The sequence below is a fragment of the Pelophylax lessonae genome, assembly GCF_965119305.1.
Source record: "Pelophylax lessonae genome assembly, chromosome: 1".
Lineage (NCBI taxonomy): Eukaryota > Metazoa > Chordata > Amphibia > Anura > Ranidae > Pelophylax > Pelophylax lessonae.
This window is the reverse complement of record NC_138768.1, coordinates 470,290,315-470,311,408: the sequence shown is the minus strand read 5'-3', so window position 1 is coordinate 470,311,408 and position 21,094 is coordinate 470,290,315. Positions and strand designations below refer to the sequence as shown.

Below are 21,094 nucleotides of genomic sequence, written 5' to 3'. Positions count from 1 at the left end.
GTGTACATATATTACAATGTAACATTTACCATTCTTTGAGCAGTATACATCATTACCTATGTGTTTTTACACCAAATATGCTTATTCATGATTTCGGTTTTCAGATAAGCCCAGTGTTTTTTCCTGTATTTTCGTGGAAATATTTTACTGGTTTCCCTCTATTTTGTGCTAGTTCATGAAAGGTTAAATAGAAGACAGTATTAGAATTGCCCTAAGGATGAACTTTGCTGGCTTCATTGTATACTCCCTCCATCACTCTTCACTGATACACTATTGTTTTGTATGCTTCCTGTTTGCATAGTAGATAATGTGAAGTCAGCACAGGAGGTGTTAAAATGAGGTAGCTGTTGCGGGTATTACCGCCTCCTAATATACTTGGGAGAAAATCTGTGGAATCATCAAAGTCCAACATGACTGCAGCTCGACTCTTACCTGTTTTTCTACTGGTGCTGAGTATCCCTCATTATGGTGAGTAAAACAATTTTGCATGCACAGTGCATAGATGTATATTAGTTATAGGTATTCTACCATGCAGTATGTGTACACAGAAGAGGAATTATTAAGCTTTGTAAACAAGCTGTGCGGTGTGTTACACCTTGTATACAATGGATATTTTTGTCTGCATGGTTTATTGCTCTTCAGGAAACATCTCTTATATGATATTATTTTGTTGTTGTTGCTATTTATTATTATTTTGTTGTATTGCTATTGTTGTTGTTATTGTTGTTGTTATTATTATCATCATCCGCATTAGTAGAAGAGTCCTGGTTCACACTTGTGCGAAAGGTTGCCACTCCGGGACCTTACCCGTTCCAGCATCCTCAACCACCCACACAGAAAACACAGGAGATACGTGTGGGTTCCGTTACTCCTAATGGCACCCACACGCACTGGAAATCGCTGCAGCTGCTTCCTGCAATGGGGAACGCACTGCACATGCGGTTTCTGCACGGGCTGCGATTTCAGAAACTATGCAGGGACCTATTCTCTGTGTTTTCGGGAGCACGGCAGCTCATTCAAATGAATGATCTGCTGTCCCTGCGTATTGTGAACCAAGCCTAAGGTTACACATAGATAGGTTTTTGCACAGATAGGGCAACAGTCTCAGGTCTTTGGTGAGAACCTTCCAAAAAAAAAATGTGTACAAAGAGCAGCATATATGATTATAAAAAATAAATTAATTAATAAAATCCATTTCCCTTTAAACACTTAGGCCCCTTTCACACCTGCCGCTCCGTCGGCGAACTCCGTTTTTCTCAGCGGGGATCAATCCGCAGATCCCCCGCTGAGCATGCGGATGGCAGTTCTGTCTCCGTGCTGTGTGCAGAGACAGAGCTGTCAGGTCCCCACTCTTCTCTATGGGGGAATCGGATGAGAACGGACCGTCTGTCCGTTCTCATCCAATCCGACAGACGGATGGAAAATAGGGTTTCCATCCGTCTGGATTTGATGGACAGGATCGGATCGGATGTCAGTGGACATGTCTCCGCTGACGTCCGATGCCCCATAGAGATGCATGATGGGGCATCCGTTCAGATCCGCCTGAAAAACTGACAGGCAGATCTAAACTACCCGCAAGTGTGAAAGAGGCCTTACAGACCGCTGGCTCTGTCTCGCAAAACAACGTAACTAATTTGCCACAGAGGAAGCCGATCAGCGGGTCCGACAGCCACGATTGCCCCCTGGGCACCCACAATCGCTCCTCATGGAGACAGAACGACAGTCTGCCATAAACACGGCAGACCACTGTTCTGTCAGTTATGGACAGGGCGCCTATATTCCTCTTACATAGGCACACAGGTCTCTGTGTTCATGCAGAAAGCCCCCCCCCCCCAAAGTTATAAAGCACCCCCTAGGGACACATTTAACCCTTTTGAGTGCCCCTGGTGTTATCCCTATCCCTGCCAGTGTCATTAGTACAGTAACAGTGCATATTTTTAGCACTGATTACTGTAGTACTGTCACTGGTCCCCCCAAAAGTGTCAATAATGTCAGTTAGGTGTCCGATCTGTCCGCCGCAATTTCGCAGTCACGCTGAAAATCGCTGATCCCCGCCATTACTAGTAAAAAAAAATAAAAAATACATAAAAGTGACAAATCTTTCCCCTAGTTTGTAGATGCGAAAACTTTTGCGCAAACCAGTCAATATACACTTATTGCAATTTTTTTTTTTTTACTAAAAACACGTGGCAGAATAAAAATTTGCCTATAATGATGAAAAAAATGTATTTTTTATTTTTTTATTGGGGATTTTATATAGCAGAAAGTAAAAAATATTGGTTTTTTTTTTTTTTTTTTTCAGAATTGTTGCTTTTTTTGCTTATAGAGTAAAAAATAAAAATCACACAGGTGATCAAATACCACCAAAAGAAAGCTCTATGTGTGGGGAAAAAAGGAAATACATTTTTTTTGATACAGCGTCACACAACCGCGCAATTGTCAGTTAAATTAATGATGTGCTGTATCTCAAAAACTTGCCTGGTCATTAAGGGGGCAAATCCTTCCGGTCCAGAAGTGGTTAACCACTTTACAACCGGAGGATTTTGCTGTCTTCCGTCCAGGCCACTTTTTGCGATTCGGCGCTGTGCGACTTCAACTGACAATTGTGCGGTCGTGCGACGCCGTACCCAAACGAAATTTACGTCCTTTTTTTCCCACAAACAGAGCTTTCTTTTGGTGGTATTTGATCACCTGTGCGATTTTTACTTTTTGCGCTATAAACAAAAAAAGAGCGTTTATTTTGAAAAAATAACAATATTTTTCACATTTTTTTATATGAAATTCCCCCCAAAAAAGATGTAAAAACCAATTTTTTTAAAAGTTTTTGGCCAATTTGTTTTATGCTACATATGTTTGGTAAAAAAAATCGCAATAAGCGTATTTTGATTGGTTTGCGCAAAAGTTATTGCGTTTACTAACAAAGGGAAAGATTTCTGTCATTTTTGGTGTTTTTTTTTTAACGCGTAATGGCGGCGATCTGCGATTTTTTTTGCGGGACTGCGACATTGCGGCGGACAGACCGGACCCCTGACTGACATTTTTGACACTTTTGGGGGTACCAGTGACATTACTGCAGTAATCAGTGCTATATATATGCACTGTTACTGTAAAAATGACACTGGCAGGGAAGGGGTTAATTTTATTGGAGAGGGAGGGGTTAATGTATGCCTGGTGCTTACTGACGTGTAGGGGGGGAGGTGACTATGTGATTCATGGACAGATCCGATGTCCAGCTATGCTGAACAGTCCGATCTGTCACTCCCTGTCACTATGGAGATCCGCCCGCTGTGTTTACACACAGCGGGCGGATCTCCAGACTCGATCCCCGACGATCGGGTAAGAGCAGCGGCGATCGCCGCTGCTCCTCCCCTGGCCCGACTCCCGCTGTGAATGAAAACAGCGGGAGCGAGCCTCCGGCGGCGCGCAAGCGCCGCCCAGAAGGGGAGGAGTCCAGTCACGTTAATACTACGTGGCTGGACGGGAACGAGCCACTCTGCCGCAGTAGTATTACTGTGAGCGGTAGTAGAGTGGTTAAACATGATTACAAACTAAATGTTATTCCATAGTATTTTTCAGCTGACTTTAGGGTTTTCTCCTCAATAAGAGTGAGCTCCACTGCCCCAGATTGTATTATGCTATACACTATGCTGTATAAGTCAGGCTTTTTGAACACCGGTGTATAAAATGCTGCATTTAGATCCATTCTGTGTACAGTTTTATATGGATATGGGCACAGCAGTATTGTGGGTTATAGCACAAAGCCGCATTGTGGTCAGTATTCTCCCATGGCATCGAGCTTAGTTAACAAAAAAAAGAAAAATTTGCATCTGCGATATTTTGCGCAGTACACATGCAAAAGTTTTTGTGAAAATTAGTAGGTAGACAAAGTCATTAATGCAGAATGACTAAAGTCCTATGTCATTCTGCACCTCCCTAAAGGATGTAGCTTTGCAGGGCAATCAGCTGCATTAACCTCCCTAGCAGTATGATTATGTCAGGAATTACATACCAAAAGCGGTACAATTGTTTTCATGGAAATTTGGCGTTATGTATTATAGGCCTACAATTCTTAGTAATTACTGACTTACACCTGACCAAAACAAGACTCTAGTAGACATCCCAGATGTGATAAATTTGAAACACAAACGCATGAATTATAATCTAATCAATAATATAATTTTATTATATTATAATATATAATATAATATATATATATATATATATATATATTATATAATAAAATTATATTATTGATTGGATTATAATTCATGCGTTATATTATATATATATATATATATATATATATATATATATATATATATATATATATATATATATATATGTGTGTATATATATATATATATATATATATATATACACATATGTGTGTGTATATATATATATATATATATATATATGTGTGTGTATATATATATATATATATATATATATATATATATATATATACATATATATAAATATATATATATATATATATATATATATATATATATATATATATATATATATATATAATATAAATGTTATGTGTGTGTTTGTGTTTTGTGCAACGTTCAACGTTTGAATTTCCCTCCCTAGTTCCGCTCCCATTTGAAACACAAACGCATGAATTATAATCTAATCAATAATATAATTTTATTATATTATAATATATAATATAATATATATATATATATATATATATATATATATATATATTATATAATAAAATTATATTATTGATTGGATTATAATTCATGCGTTATATTATATATATATATATATATATATGTGTGTATATATATATATATATATATATATATACACATATGTGTGTGTATATATATATATATATGTGTGTATATATATATATATATATATATATATATATATATACATATATATAAATATATATATATATATATATATATATATATATATATATATATATATATATATATATAATATAAATGTTATGTGTGTGTTTGTGTTTTGTGCAACGTTCAACGTTTGAATTTCCCTCCCTAGTTCCGCTCCCATGCAGCATTGCTGCTGCAGGGAACAGAACTAGGAAGTCATCAGACCGACGGAGGACGGACGAGCGGCGGGGATCTCAGATGGCTGGCGATCACAGCAATGGGAGATCATCGCTGGATCGCCAGGAGAAGGTAAGACACCGCTGCGCGCTCTGCACATCCACCCCGAGCGTGACTCGGGGATACCGATAACAGCATGGAAAATCCACCCCGAGTCACGCTCGGGGATACCGCTAGGCAGGTTAACTGAATATATAGAAAAGACACCCATTCAACACGTAGGTTGTGCTTCCTGAATCACAGAAATCCAACATTTTCATGTTACAATTTTGTTGTGTATATACCATTATAATATAAAATGTAGACTGGCCATACGCTGAGATATTTTTTTCCTTCAGCCTGAAAAAAATTATCTAACAGATACTCATATCCACTCTATACAATGCAGATAGATGAATCTGCCTACTGAGCGATTGGATTCCGGCAACCGCTGACAGCAGAATACATGAACAATGGCTGTGTCTGACTGCATGCAACCATGGTTCAGCTGACAGGACCCCACCTGGCTCCATCTAAATCCAAGGATGTCAGGCAGGAGGGGGTTGCCAAAGCCACCCACAAAGTCAATTTCATCTGGTTCATCAGGAACCGGGCAAAATTTGCACAGGGTATTTAGGCCAGCTTTAGTTAGTGACTTAAAGAATCAATTTCTAAGGAAACAATCTTTAAATTATTCTTAACCCTTCTGTTTTCTTTTAGGCTGCCGACCACGGGGTCGGATCTTAGGTGGGTCAGAGTCCGCTCTACACAACAGACCATACATGGTATCATTGAACGTGGATGGCAGTCATTTATGTGGTGGTGCCTTACTCAGTCCACAGTGGGTTATCAGTGCCGCACACTGTGTTCCTGACAAGTAGGTTCATGTATTGACCAGATCTATCTATCTATCTATCTATCTATCTATCTATCTATCTATCTATCTATCTATCTATCTATCTATCTATCTATCTATCTATCTATCTATCTATCTATCTATCTATCTATCTATCTATCTATCTATCTATCTATCTATCTATCTATCTATCTATCTATCTATCTATCATCTTTCTGTATGTCCACCAGGACTTCTGTACTAATAGGAGATAGCTCTTAGAAATGTCATAGATCATTGCAATATTTCATGCACTTCTACTATATATAACAATTCATTAGCAACAAATTTAGTACTAAAACGAAAAACGGTGAAATACTGACCTTCTGTAAACAGATATTGACCACCAATTTGTAAAGTGGGCACATCCTACTCACCCACTAAGGTGAAACTAAAGGGAATTTTTTGCACTGACCACCAATATATAAAAGGAGGCATTTTCCCCTGACCACTATTAAACCAAAGGGACATTTTTATTCACTAATTGCCAACTTTCTGCAAAGGGCATTTTTACTACAATTTATTGTGTGTCAGGGTAAGACCGCGTGTTGTGGACAGATGATTCTGTGTCGTGCCTCCTCCTGCCCATGTGCAGTGGACACAAATAGAGGACAGTACTTAAACCACTAAAACCTCTCACCAACAATTTTCGGACTGATAATTAGAGCTGTGATGTTCCTGTTACAGTATCTCACAAAAGTGAGTACACCCCATCACATTTTTGTAAATATTTTATTATATCTTTTCATGTGACAACACTGAAGAAATGACACTTTGCTACAATGTAAAGTAGTGAGTGTACAGCTTGTAAAACAGTGTACATTTGCTGTCCCCTCAAAATATCTCAACACACAGCCATTAATGTCTAAACCGCTGGCAACAAAAGTGAGTACACCCCTAAGTGAAAATGTCCAAATTGGGCCCAATTAGCCATTTTCCCTCCTCGTTGTAATGGGACTCGTTAGTGTTACAAGGTCTCAGGTGTGAATGGGTTGAGTGCCAAGACTCTGAAACTGAGCTGCAGCACGGTGGCCAAGACCATACAGCGGTTTAACAGGACAGGTTCCACTCAGAACAGGCCTCGCCATGGTCTACCAAAGAATTTGAGTGCACGTGCTCAGCGTCATATCCAGAATTAGACATATGAGAGCTGCCAGCATTGCTGCAAAAGTTGAAGGGGTGGGAGGTCAGCCTGTCAGGGCTCAGACCATATGCCGCACACTGCATCAAATTGGTCTGCATGGCTGTCATCCCAGAAGGAAGCCTCTTGTAAAGATGATGCACAAGAAAGCCCACAAAGTTTGCTGAGAACAAGCAGACTAAGGACATGGATTACTGGAACCATGTCCTGTGGTCTGATGAGACCAAGATAAACTTATTTGGTTTAGATGGTGTCATGCGTGTGTGGTGGCAACCAGGTGAGGAGTACAAAGACAATTGTATCTTGCCTACAGTCAAGCATGGTTGTGGGAGTGTCATGGTCTGGGGCTGCATGAGTGCTGCCGGCACTAGGAAGCTACAGTTCATTGAGGGAACCATGAATGCCAACATGTACTGTGACATGCTGAAGCAGAGCATGATCCCCTCCATTTGGAGACTGGGCCCCAGGGCAGGATTCCAACAGGATAACGACCCCAAACACACCTCCAAGACAACTACTGCCTGCTAAAGAAGCTGAAGGTAAAGGTGTTGGACTGGCCAAGCATTTCTCCAGACCTAAACCCTATTGAGCATCTGTGGGGCATCCTCAAACAGAAGGTGGAGGAGCGCAAGGTCTCTAACATCCACCAGCTCCGTGATGTCGTTATGGAGGGGTGAAAGAGGACTCCAGTGGCAACCTGTGAAGCTCTGGTGAACTCCATGCCCAAGAGGGTTAAGGCAGTGCTGGAAAATAATGGTGGCCACACAAAAACTATTGGCCATTGGTGTTGTAACATGAAAAGATATAATAAAATATTGACAAAAATGTGAGGGGTGTACTCACTTTTGTGGGATACTGTAAATTGACTACTTTTAGCTTTTCAATTTCCTTGCCCTGAACTTTGAAGCTCCAACACAACACACCTACAGTATATGCAATGCTTGTGTACAGGGAATAACAGGTAGTAAGGGAAATCTTATTTAACATGGCATTTTGACAATAACTGAAAATCAAGGACTAGTAAGTCCTACCACACAGTGGCACATATGAGGGCTTGAGCAACAGACGGGGGATTTTAATATTTTATTTAATATTTTGACAATAACATTTTTTTGTGATCATTTTTTAAAATTCATTTTAGTAACTTTTTTGGAAGAAAAAAAAAGATTCAAAGAAGCCCTAATTCACTCCAGAATGTATCAAATACAAATATTGCTCTGGTTTTCTCATGTTCACTGTATAAAAATAAATAATTCTGCGTGATTTTCTTTGCAGCCCTAACAGCACTATTTTGGCTGTACTGGGGATTAACTCTCTGTCGGACCCTGAGAGGTTGGTTGTCAGCATTGAGAAACAGTTCATCCATCCTCAGTACAACAAAACTACCAAGGAAAATGACCTCCTTCTTTTGAAGGTATGTTTGAAGGCTTATTTACTCATGTTAACTAGTTTTTCTGGAATTGTTCTTGTGTGATTGTATTACAAACAAATGAATAGCCCCTTCTTTGGATGTCACTGTAGTTTCCTGGATTACATGCCCCAGCCTCTCTTGCAATATATTAACCACTTAAGCCCCGGAAGATTTTACCCCCTTCCTGACTAGGCCCTATTTTGCGATTCCGCACTGTGTGATTTTAACGGACAATTGCGCGGTCGTGCGATGCTGTACCCAAATGAAATTGACACAAACAGAGCTTTCTTTTGGTGGTATTTGATCACCTGTGCGATTTTGACTTTTTGCGCTATAAACAAAAAAAGAGCGTAAATTTTGAAAAAATAACAATATTTTTCACATTTTTTTATATGAAATTCCCCCCCAAAAAATATAAAAATCAAAATGTTTTAATATTTTTGGCCAATTTGTTTTCTGCTACATATTTCTGTGTCTAATCACAGTGGGAGGGCGACTCCGGCAGCACACACGCCGCCGAGACACAATCACGTAGGTCTACGTGATTATGCGTAGTTGAGCTGCCCTGCCTCAGTAAATCTGCGTGGGGCGGTCCGCAAGTGGTTAAAGTGATACTAAGAGCCGGTTCACATATATGTGATGTAGGAACCCTATGATCCCACTGTGGGTTCCTGCATCGCATTCAACTGGCAGGCAGTTCACACTTCCATATGCAAATCGCTGGGGGTATCAATACAAAGTTAACGACACCCCCAGATCAGTTCGCATATCACAGTGTGAACTGTCAGTTCAGACATGAATCGGATTGCATAGGTGTAAATACCCATGCGATCTGATTCTGGTGCGGACCCAAAAAAGGGTCCTGTGCGAGTTGTGTCCAAATTCGATGCAAATTCGGCCATACAATCTGTATGGCTGAATTCACATCGCACAGACATTGTATGTGCTTTGCAGAGCAGTGCAGTGCGAATCACACATATGTGAACCGGGACAAGAAGCAAAATCAAAAAATGACATATATGATGCAGTCTGTCATTACACAGTTTTTTACTCGTTGATCCTGCTCATTTTAAAACTTCCCTTAACATACCAAGCTAACGTAGAAGTTAAAGGGTTCAGACAAACCATTTAAAGCGGTTGTAAATCCAGTCTAGCAAGTTTCAGTCTGAAGGACAGCAAACTGGCCCTTTGTCTAGAACTTTGGAGATCCCTGATCTATATAGAAACATTTGTATCTTTTATGGGATTGTAGGCAGCATGCAAATTACATAAATAATTAAACAAACCACTTAATTGGATAAATAATGGTTGTGTCTTTATTATTGGTTTTTTACTAAATACAGTTGAACCATCTAAACCAGCGGGTCTCAGAGGTTACAGGGGTTGCCTAAGACCATCGGAAAACACATATTTCCAATGGTCTTAGGAACCTGAGACACCGCTCCTCTATCCGTCTCTATGCGGGTCCGCTCACATGCAGATACGCCCACATACGAGTATCCATCGTGATGACATCATCACGCCAGCCTCATCAAATACACCTCCTACAAATACAGGTGTATGTGACAGGGCTTGTGCCATAATGTACTTATGCGGACCAGTCTCACATGTGTAGACAGCAGCTACTGTGTAGAAAGCAGCAATATTGGAGGTAAAACGACACTTCATGAATTATAATTACTGGGTAAATGTAAAATCATGTACTGTAAAATCATCAACTACTGCAAAAAACAAACAAACCAATATCTGTACCATGGGAACTTAATCTGGATGCTGATCGGTCTGTTTATATTCAGCTGTGGTTGATGTGAATACTGCCCCCTTGTGATATTAACAGGTATGTAAAAAAAACAACACAGAGAATGGTAAATCATAGGAAACTTTATTGACGAATTTAGACATCCATTTAGATGAACTGTATTGACTGAACTATGCCATGTATCATCTTTTGTATTATTAAAGCTATTGTTATAATAATAGTGTATTATAATATTTAATATACTATATTAAAATTATATATCTAATTACATATTGTGTTTGTGATTAATACCTATGCTTTAATTATGTTCAATTTGTAATAAATGAAAATACATCCTGCATTTCAGATTTTTACATTTAGATGATTCATAACAGTAGCAACATTGCAGTTATGAAGTAGCAACGAAAATAATTTTATGGTTGGGGGTCACCACAACATGTATTAAAGGGTCACGGCATTAGGAAGGTTGAGACCACTGATTTAAACATACTACTGAATACTTCATTCATTTCAAATCAAATACCGAATGCTTCAAACACGGCCCAGCCACTACAGCTCGAGCCTAAAATCCTTTACTTTAAACAAATTATATAAATTCTCCCCCCCCCTACTCTTTATCTTAAAGGGAAGGGGGTCCCACCACATAACAAGCCGCAACAAGGGAAGGGGGGGCAGGGAGCTGTTCTGGTTTATTCCTTCTGTTGACTGGCAATGACTTGAGCCCCCTGGATTCCAGAACCTTCCATGGGTCAGATGACCTTAATTGACCTATCCTGAATGGCCGCCCAAGATTCTGAAGTGTCCCTAGGGTCACCTGACTCTGATGACCTATCAGAGAACCCCAATACCCTACACAGTCTTGGGGAAGCTTGAGACTGCCGCCTCCACAATCCCATGAGGAAAGGGGGGCCTCGGGACCGACTCCCCCCCCCTTTTTCCTTACATTCCTTTTGACCGCGCCAGGATGTGACGGTACTAACCGTCACTATGTGTGACGGATCACCCTGTCCCTGGATTGTAAACCCCTTTGTGTCATTTTCCTATGAGTTTGGGACATTGCAATTTTATTGCATTTTATTTTCCCTTATTCATCCTCTGAACAACTGAAGATGGCATGATTCATGGCATTGAGTTAATGTAATGTAATGTTACAGCCCATCCCCCCCCTCCTGTTCCTGTGTCTAAGTGTGTGGATTCCTGACACAGACAATGGTCTGAGCTGGAGACATCTCTCCGCAGGGGGTGTGTATTAAGATTGCCTGTTTCAATGTACAAATGTTCAGTTCTCATTGGTGGGTCCTTGTCTCATTCCCCCCCCCCCCCCCTGCAAGGCTAAGGGGAGTGCCCCTTAGCTGTGTGTAAAACTGTATGTCTTGGAATGTAATAAACAGTTCTTACTTAGATTCACAGCATAGAGTGTCATCTCATGTTTGTGGGAGAAGGCTATACCAGCTCTATCCCTCTTCTGCTTGGATTGCTCAATCACTAGCTATGGTGAGAGCGATTCCTGCTCTACTCTACAGCATCCCTCACACTAGGGGGAAGAGAACATCTCTGGCGACGAAACCCCTCTTTCTATGGGGGCGGCCGCTACACACATATAAACAGAAAGCTTTGTGGACATATCAGTATGAAATTCTTAATATGGACTGAACCTTTTTATTTTCAGCTGGCAGTAAATGTCACACTGAGCGATAAAGTGAAGCCCATACAAATCCAATGTGAAGACAAAACCATAGCGGCAGGTACTGGATGCCTTGTAGCTGGCTGGGGGAAAATAAAGCGCACAGGGAAGAAACCGGACTTGCTGAATGAGGTGACGGTACCGGTAATCAGCAGAGATGTTTGTAATGGTCGGGGTTACTATCAAGATGAAATTACTGAGAATATGATGTGTGCAGGGACCTCCAAACAAGACTCATGTGAGGTAAGAAAATGTGCTGGATGATAAGATTTATTTATTTTAGGTACTTGCATAGCGCCGTCAATTTACGCAGCTCTTTCCATATCCATTGCTCTTTCCATATCCATTGTACATTCACATCAGTCCCTGCCTTCAAGGAGCTTACAATCTAAGGTCCCTAACGCATATTCCTATACTACTGTGTTTCCCCGAAAATAAGACCTACCCTAAAAATAAGACCTACTGTTATTTTCGGAGAGGGCTGCAATATAAGCCCTACCCCGAAAAAAAGTCCTAGTTTAGTGTTTGTAAAATCCTAGCATCCACTTTATCCACTTTTTATATAATGTCCAGTGTGTGTTTCTGTAATCTTATAGTGTGAAATACCTTCATAGCTGTCAGTGTTGGATCTCAGCCCCTCCCCTCTGCAGTGTTCAGAGCGGGTCACAGAAGCACCAAGCATTATATTAAAATAGTGTGAAATACCTTTGTTACAGCCACACTCTGTGCTTCCGTGACCCCCAGCTGTCAGCGGGGGCGGGGAAGAGAAGGACAGCAGTGGGAAATCAGCTGAGCACCAAGCGGCGCTGTACCGAAGGTATTTCACACAATTCTAATCTAATACTCAGCGCTTCTGTGACCAGCTCTGAGGGGAGGGACTGAGATCCCCTATTGACAGCTATGAGAACAGAAGGAGAGAAGAGTAGAGCAGGAGATTAGCTGAGCGGCGCTGTACTGAAGGTAATTCACACTATTATAATATAATGCTCAGCGCTTCTGTGACCCGCTCTGAGGGGAGGGACGCAGATCCCCTATTGACAGCTATGAGAAGAGAAGGAGGGGAGAGTAGAGCAGGAGATTAGCTGAGCGGCGCTGTACTGAAGGTATTTCACACTATTATAATATAATGCTCAGCGTTTCTGTGACCCGCTCTGAGGGGAGGGGCTGAGATCCCCTATTGACAGCTATGAGAAGAGAAGGAGAGGAGAGTAGAGCAGGAGATTAGCTGAGCGGCGCTGTACTGAAGGAATTTTACACTATTATAATATAATGCTCAGCGCTTCTGTGACCCGCTCTGAGGGGAGGGACTGAGATCCCCTATTGACAGCTATGAGAAGAGAAGGAGAGAAGAGTAGAACAGGAGATTAGCTGAGCGGCGCTGTACTGAAGGTAATTCACACTATTATAATATAATGCTCAGCGCTTCTGTGACCCGCTCTGAGGGGAGGGGCTCCATTGCGGGGGTTACGTTCCGGACCCAGCCGCGAAAAGTGAAATTCCGCGAAATAGAAAAACCCTATTAAAATGCATTGTAGGCATGTTTTTTTTACTGTCACTGTACATGTAAAAGCATTTTAAGGTCTTTAAACACACTTTTAAAACAATAGAAACTCATTTAAACACATAAAAGATACTAAGAGACATAGCAAGAGCTATGGAAAACACAAAAATATATAATTTTTAATGATTTATATAGTAAAATAACATTACAAAAAAAAACGCGAATTACCGGGACCGCAAAAACTGAACCGCGATGGAGCGGGGGATTACTGTATTATAATATAATGCTCAGCGCTTCTGTGACCCGCTCTGAGGGGAGGGACTCAGATCCCCTATTGACAGCTATGAGAAGAGAAGGAGAGGAGAGTAGAGCAGGAGATTAGCTAAGCGGCGCTGTACTGAAGGTATTTCACACTATTATAATATAATGCTCAGCGCTTCTGTGACCCGCTCTGAGGGGAGGGGCTGAGATCCCCTATTGACAGCTATGAGAAGAGAAGGAGAAGAGAGTAGAGCAGGAGATTAGCTGAGCGGCGCTGTACTGAAGGTATTTCACACTATTAGATTACAGAAACACACACTGGACATTATATAAAACAGTCATAAAGTGGATTCTAGGATTTTACAAACACTAAATTAGGTTCACACAGGGGTATCCTGACAGGCAGGGAGGGAGATAAGATCTACCCCGAAAATAAGCTCTACTATGTCTTTTGGTGCCAAAATTAATAATAAGATCCACGCTTATTTTTGGGGAAACACGGTAGGGCTAATTGCCAACCTACCAGCATGTCTTTGGAGGGTGGGAGGAAACCCATACAGGTACAGGCAGAACACGCAAACTCCAGGCAGGTAGTGTCGTGGTTGGGATTCGAACCAGCAACCCTCTTGCTTCTAGGCAAAAGTTCTAACCACTACACCGTGCCACCCATAATCATGCTGTTTGTATGTGGGAAAATAATACAAATTGTTTACAACACTTTGTATAGAACAAGCAGCATCTCCATTACTACAAAGCTTCTTTCAGCAGCAACAGTCAGGTCTAAAAGCAATTTAAATCACTAGTAAAAAGGCCCGATTTAAATCATAATTTTAAAAGAGCAACTATCATCTCTGTCCCGCAGCGACTCCTCCACTAACCCGCTGTTGACTCACCGACAGTCGCATTCACTTTAATTGGACGGCTGGTGATGCGGCAGTGACACAACAAGGTGAGGGACATGGCCGCAGCAGAGGAGCGGATGCCCACTAACAGGCGCTGCCATGATGGATCTGAAATGACAGATGCTCTTTAAATATAAGGATTCATTCTTGCTGGTAGTTAGTATGAAATGATGTGAATGCATCAATGCAGTGCTATGTTATCTCAGCTTGCAGAACTTGGATTCATTGAATGAGTTCACCAAAAATGGAAATATTGTAGAATATACAGCTACATAACTAAGCTCCATTTCATGCAGAATAAACAAAATTATTAATGTATCTTGAAATAGAAAACTGTCTTTTGATAGAATTGTATTCCAAAAGCATTTTATTCAAATAAATTTGATAAGAAAAAAAAAAAAATCTGATTAAAATTTCGTAAAAACCCGATTTAAAAAAAAAAGAATCAGATTTTTCTTTTTTTTAAATCATTGATTTTTATCCACTGTTCCTTGGAGGACAGATAAAGGACACATATCTTTTGTATAGCCAAGAAGGACACATAAAGGACAACTTAAAGTTACACTAAACTCTGGTTAAAAAAATGCATTCTATATGAATAAGTGTATTCGTAACTCAAAAAGTTATCTTATATTGCTGTCAGCCTCCTCCAGCTCTTTGAATTCTTTTTTGCTGCTGGGATCTAACTTCCTGTTAGTGGGTGGCTACGTTGATTCTCCATGGTCCTACATATGTAGGAATGTAGCCACCCTCTCCTGCAGCTCCTGAGATGGACTATGGGATTTGTAGTTTACATAGAGCAATGCACATGACTGAAACTAACATGCACTGCCCATTCCAAACAAAAAAAGTGAGGGGAAAAAGAGGGGTTCAGGAGCTCACAGACGGCATGGCAAGGAGAAAGGAAAGTACAGTAAGGAATTATTTAGTGAAAAATGGATTAGAAGACCAGTCAGTTCAATAGCATATAAATTATTTTTGGGGAATAGGGTTATTGTTTCAGGTCACTCTAACTACCGGACTGTCTATTGCTTCTTCTGCACATGTATAACAAACATGTTGTACTTACCTGCTCTGTGCAATGGTTTTTTACAGAGCAGCCCCAATCCTATTCTTTTTGGGTCTCCTGCCGGTGGTCCTGGCTCCTCCCCCCGCCAAGTCCCCCCAATAGCGAGCCTCTTGCTATGGGGGCACTCGAGCAGGCTCACTCTTGAGCTGCACTCCTGTGAGTAAATACAACAAAAGAAAGGGGTTCCCCTAAGGGGTTGGGACTTTTAAGGCATTCAGATTAGTATGAGACAAGTATAGATAGTAGGGTTTTTTTGAAAAAAATATCAAAATTTTATTGAATAACAATAAGAGTCTAAAAACAGCAAAATGTTGAACATATACATAGGAAATAAGCAGGCAGAAAATGCAATACAGTACAGCTACAGAGACGTGCAATTAGATTCACAATCAAATACCCAACGCGTTTCGAAGCTATTCGCTTCTTCTTCAGGGGTAATGTAAAATATTGCACATAAATTTTTGTAAGGTCTCTGTCTGTATAGGAAGAAATTCTGCATGCATGAATTTAAAATCAATTCGGCAGGCTCGGCATTCTCCTCGTGTGTCCACTAGGTGGTATGGATCATAAACAAATGCCTACAAGGTCAAAAAGGCCTGTATCTAGAGGGGTAGGCCACTCTCAAATTTTGTGTGGAGCTCACACAAACCCATCTGTAGGAAGCTGTGTGCGGCTGAAGTCCAAACAAAGGCAAGCTCAGGTGTGAATGAGAGATGGAAGGGCTGTTTCACAGTTTGTCAAGGATCCAAAGGGAAGCCAGACCAGAGTGTGACCGTGACAGGGGCACGGTGGAATGGGGAGTCCATTCACACACAAAGCGTGGCTTGGGCCCACCACCTGCACTCTCCTCATTGGCTCACTAGCTATGACTGACAGAAGCAGGAGCCAATCTAACAACCAGCTTCTGTTGAACAGTGAGGAGTACACACACGTTGACATTTGGACACTTCCTGCTGAACCAGCTGCATTTTGATATGTGTATATCCTGCTTAAGGACCCTTTCACACTGCTCCGTAGCAAAATCGTGGTAAAAACGCATATATGATTTTGCTGTGTTTTTCTTGCAATGTAAAAACGCAGGAAAAATATATCAGTGTGAAAGGGCCCTACTGCCCTAAAGCACACCCTAAACACAGAGAGTATTACAGGCAGGATAACCAGGGAAAATAAAGGGGAAAAGCCTAAAAAGTGAAAACTAATGCAGCCACCACATATAAAGCTGTAAGCTGTAATACACTATATTGCCAAAAGTATTGGGACGCCTGCCTGTACATGCACATCAGCTTTAATGGCATCCCAGTCTTAGTCCGTAGGATTCAATACTGAGTTGGCCCACCCTTTGCAGCTATAACAGCTTCAACTCTTCGGGGAAGGCTGTCCTCAAGGTTTAGGAGTGTGTTTATGGGAATGTTTGACCATTCTTCCAAAAGCGCATTTGTGAGGTCAGGCACTGATGTTGGACGAAAAGGCCTGGCTCGCAGTCTCTGCTCTTATGCATCCCAAACTTGCTCATCCATGTCTTTATGGACCTTGCTTTGTGCACTGGTCATGTTGGAACAGGAAGGGGCCATCCCCAAACTGTTCCCACAAAGTTGGGAGCATGAAATTGTCCAAAATGTCTTGGTATGCTGACGTCTTAAGAGTTCCCTTCACCGGAACTAAGGGACCAAGCCCAACCCCTGAAAAACAACCCCACACCATAATCCCCCCTGCACCAAATGATTTGGACCAGTGCACAAAGCAAGGTCCATAAAGACATGGATGAGCAAGTTTAGGGTGGAGGAACTTGACTGGTCTGCACAGAGTCCTGACCTCAACCTGATAGAAGCCAGAGCTTCTCGTACAACATCAGTGCCTGACCTCACAAATGCTCTTCTGGAAGAACGGTCAAACTTTCCCATAGACACTCCTAAACCTTGTGGACAGCCTTTCCAGAAGAGTTGAAGCTGTTATATCTGCAAAGGGTGGGCCAACTCAATATTGAACCCTACGGACTAAGACTGAGATGCCATTAAAGTTCATGTGCGTGTAAAGGCAGGTGTCCCAATACTTTTGGCAATATAGTGTATATTACGTTTTTCTTTTTGGGTTTAACAAAATGGAAAAGAAATACCCTGATCCTGCCCTACATCTGTTACCCGAAGTTGCCAGTGACATCACTGTTCTACACGGCTGCCTCCTTGGGAAGCCAGGTGCTCATAATTCTTTAAGAAATTGCTCCAGCACCATACAAGAGTTCACTCATCTGGGATTATAAGCATCCATCTTTCTAGAAGGGATCAGTGAGGAACAGGGATGTCCCTGGCTCTCCAGAGCTGGAACCTAAGCTACGTATTGTTTTGTTTTTTCCTACAATTTTTTATTTTCATCTTTCATTTACTATTTTTTTCTTTTTCTTTTTGGTTTGTCAGAGGGCCCCTAGAAAAGATAACCTTGAATTTTCATGCAATATCCCTTGTAACTAACAACAGCCTTAAGTGTTTTGAAGTTTAACACTTGCAAAAAGTACACTTTAAATAACCATAAATCAATCACTTTTCCATCCCTCAGGGAGACTCTGGGGGGCCCTTGGTGTGTGCTGGAGTGCTGGAGGCTGTAGTGTCTTCTGGATTTAGAGTCTGTGGTAATGCCAGGAGGCCAGGCATCTACACCCGTATAAATCCCTATAGAAGATTTATTGAAGAAACCATGCATAACGCCACCCTATGCAGTCCTGCAACAACAATCAAATCCTAAACGACAAGCAAATGTAGTACAGCACAAAAATGGAATTGTTCATTGTTTTACCTGATAAAGGTATTATATACTGTTTATTCCAAATTGTCTTCATTTATGTTGATGAATGTTAAATTCACTCTTGTTATGTTGCATATGAGCATAGTACATACATGAAAATGTAAGAATAAAACTAAAAACACAAATGGTCCCAAGTCATTGGCAAAGCAACAAAGTTCATATAATTCAGGATTTTGCTATTAATTGCTATAAATCTGATTTTGCCCACTTTTATAAAATTTCTTCCTTAAAGTGAACCTGTGTCCAGAGACTCCAGACTATGCATACTAAAGTATTAACATATTCTGAACAAGCAGTAAGGGTACTTTAAGGCCTTCTTCACACAGGCCTCCCGAGAAATTAATTTGGGAAGGATAATGTTTTGCATTTATATGCATTAGGTCTTTCATACAAACATTTCCCTCCAAACTATGCATTTACATGTGTTTGAAAGCATTTAGATGCTTTCAAAATTTATAATTTTTATTTTTCCTAAATGAAATTAAACTCAATGTAATTAAATTTAAGTAAAAGCACAGTGTTCACTATATCTTTTAAAATGATTACATGGATTTAAAAGTGTCCAATAAAAGCATAAAAATGCATCTATGTCAATGTTCATGTCATTGAGGCCTAAAACAGACCTTCATTTACCTCTGTATCTATAAGCACTGGGTAAAAGTTTGTTTTTAAAGTTCACTTAAATCACAGCATAGTTCAATTACAACAACATTTTGGCAGCCTGGCAACTCTCTACTGTAAACAGCCAGCAAGTGTTTCTAAACTGTTAGGTTGAATCTGATTGTACAATCTCCTTTATATCTACCAACAACTATGTAGTGCAAGGGCTTGCCTGATTTAATATTAATAACATGGATTGTTTAGGTTTGTCCTCATATTATATAGTTTTGGTAAATGAAAAGGTGATTGTATAGTGTATGGCCAGCCTTAGTCCCCCATGTACACTGGGTGTTTAGCCCTGGTACATGGGGGCTCTGATGGTTAGCTGCTGAGGAGGGCATAGGTGCTTCATACAGCCCAGCCGCCAGCAGCTTGTCAAATGCTATCAGAGGTTGACAGCTGCTGCAGCTGGATGGGGTTGGATGGTGCACCCAGCACTAAGAACATTTAGGGTAGTATGTGCCCAGGGATGAATGCCCGTAACACAAGAACACAATATTTCAGTTACCTCTGTTCTGCCGTATTTCCATGTATTTTTTGTCGTTTGGACCACTGCAACCTGTTTACTAATGTGATTTTGGTTTCTTTCTCTGCCCACACCTTCTAATTATTCCATGTCCTATCAATCAGTGTTAGTTATTCACAGAAACAGGGTTCAGGAAAGTCATTGTCTTCAGTTCAAAAGACTGGAAAGACATCCTCTGTACTGAAAATAGCTTAAGTAAAATTGTGCAGCAGGTGACCATACTGTCAGGACAGACCTGGGTTAAGCAGGTTTGTCAATGCATATAGTGCCATTTAAACCTGGATTCTGTTCGTTACTCAAAACTATTGTATAGATATAGAAAATGCTTGGTGAGTGAGACCCATTCTCATGGTCAATCGTTCCTGATCACTGGAGGGTTCAGACAGCCACTGACACCTTTTCTGCTGCCAGCTATCTCCTCACTGTTTCCATCGCCCCCAGACAAGATGACAGCATGTTTTTCAGTTTTTCCTTGTCATTTGCTAGGGTAGCAGACTATCCAAAGACAACTGTATGACACAAACTATCAGTGATGGAGCAAAGAGAAGGTGAGCTTAGTCTGGTTTTGCTGGAAATCACTATTTTCCTATGAGCAGTGCATTACATAGTATGAGGTCTATCAGTAGTAGCAAGTATTTAGCCTTGTGACAGATTCTCATACAAAGTATGTACAACACATTAAAAGAAAATGTTATTAACCCTCATATAAAAGAGAACATACAGATAAAACCAAATCGTTGTTTTTTAGAGAGTTTTATTTTTTTTTTTGTCTTAATGTGGAACTGAACTGAAAAAGTTAAGAATTAGTTTGTTTTAGTAAAAATCACAAAAGCTAATTGTGTCCAAGCAGTAACCTCAAAATGAAGCTTTTGTCTTGATTTCATCCTGTAAAATAACAGTTCATTTCCTGGTATGTGAGTGTGCCTAGGCACTTTTGTGCCTACTGCGTACAACCTCAAAGCTGTATTATATCTCATGAGTGAGTTTGAATGCACTGTTGCCTTTAATGCTAGTCTGAGGAGATTTGGAGTGAGATTTGGTAATGTCGCTGCTGCGCTGCTCACTGATCTCACAAAGTTGGGATCTGCTGGAGGCTCTGACATAAGGAAATAAAGCCCTACCTTCTACTAAGATGGCCACTTTCCCACACAGACACAGTGCATAACAAGGCATGGTAATCTATAAAGATCCTCTGCAGGGAGCCATTATATAGTTTTGGCTGAGGATAGGATACCAGATATTTCTGGTGGGAATACTAGCAAATTGTTCTGCAGACAAAAGTCTGATGTTGTGATCCAGGCCCAGGTCATACATGGGAAGGCGGTGTCTACAATTGACAGGTGTGCCTGGGCACACCCTAATCACCCTGTGCAGCACAGATTCCCCTACTGCCCTGGCTCCCCTCCCTCTTACC

General features: G+C 40.8%; 1 protein-coding gene across 1 annotated transcript; it reads left to right on the top strand.

The window, feature by feature from the left end:
- Positions 1-327: 327 nt before the first annotated feature.
- On the top strand, positions 328-18,451 carry LOC309544865 (serine protease ami-like). The gene is made up of 5 exons (XM_082243856.1): positions 328-468; positions 5,796-5,952; positions 8,387-8,525; positions 11,951-12,208; positions 18,249-18,451. The coding sequence occupies exons 1-5, from the start codon at positions 411-413 to the stop codon at positions 18,432-18,434; spliced, it is 798 nt and encodes a 265-aa protein (XP_082099982.1). The 5' UTR covers positions 328-410; the 3' UTR covers positions 18,435-18,451.
- The last annotated feature ends 2,643 nt before the right edge of the window (positions 18,452-21,094 follow it).

Coding starts and splice junctions, on each gene's coding strand:
- LOC309544865 (XM_082243856.1), top strand. CDS start 411: ATGACTGCAGCTCGACTCTTACCTGTTTTTCTACTGGTGCTGAGTATC. Junction 5,953..8,386: donor GCACACTGTGTTCCTGACAA/GTAGGTTCATGT, acceptor TTTTCTTTGCAG/CCCTAACAGCACTATTTTGG. Junction 8,526..11,950: donor ATGACCTCCTTCTTTTGAAG/GTATGTTTGAAG, acceptor TTTTATTTTCAG/CTGGCAGTAAATGTCACACT.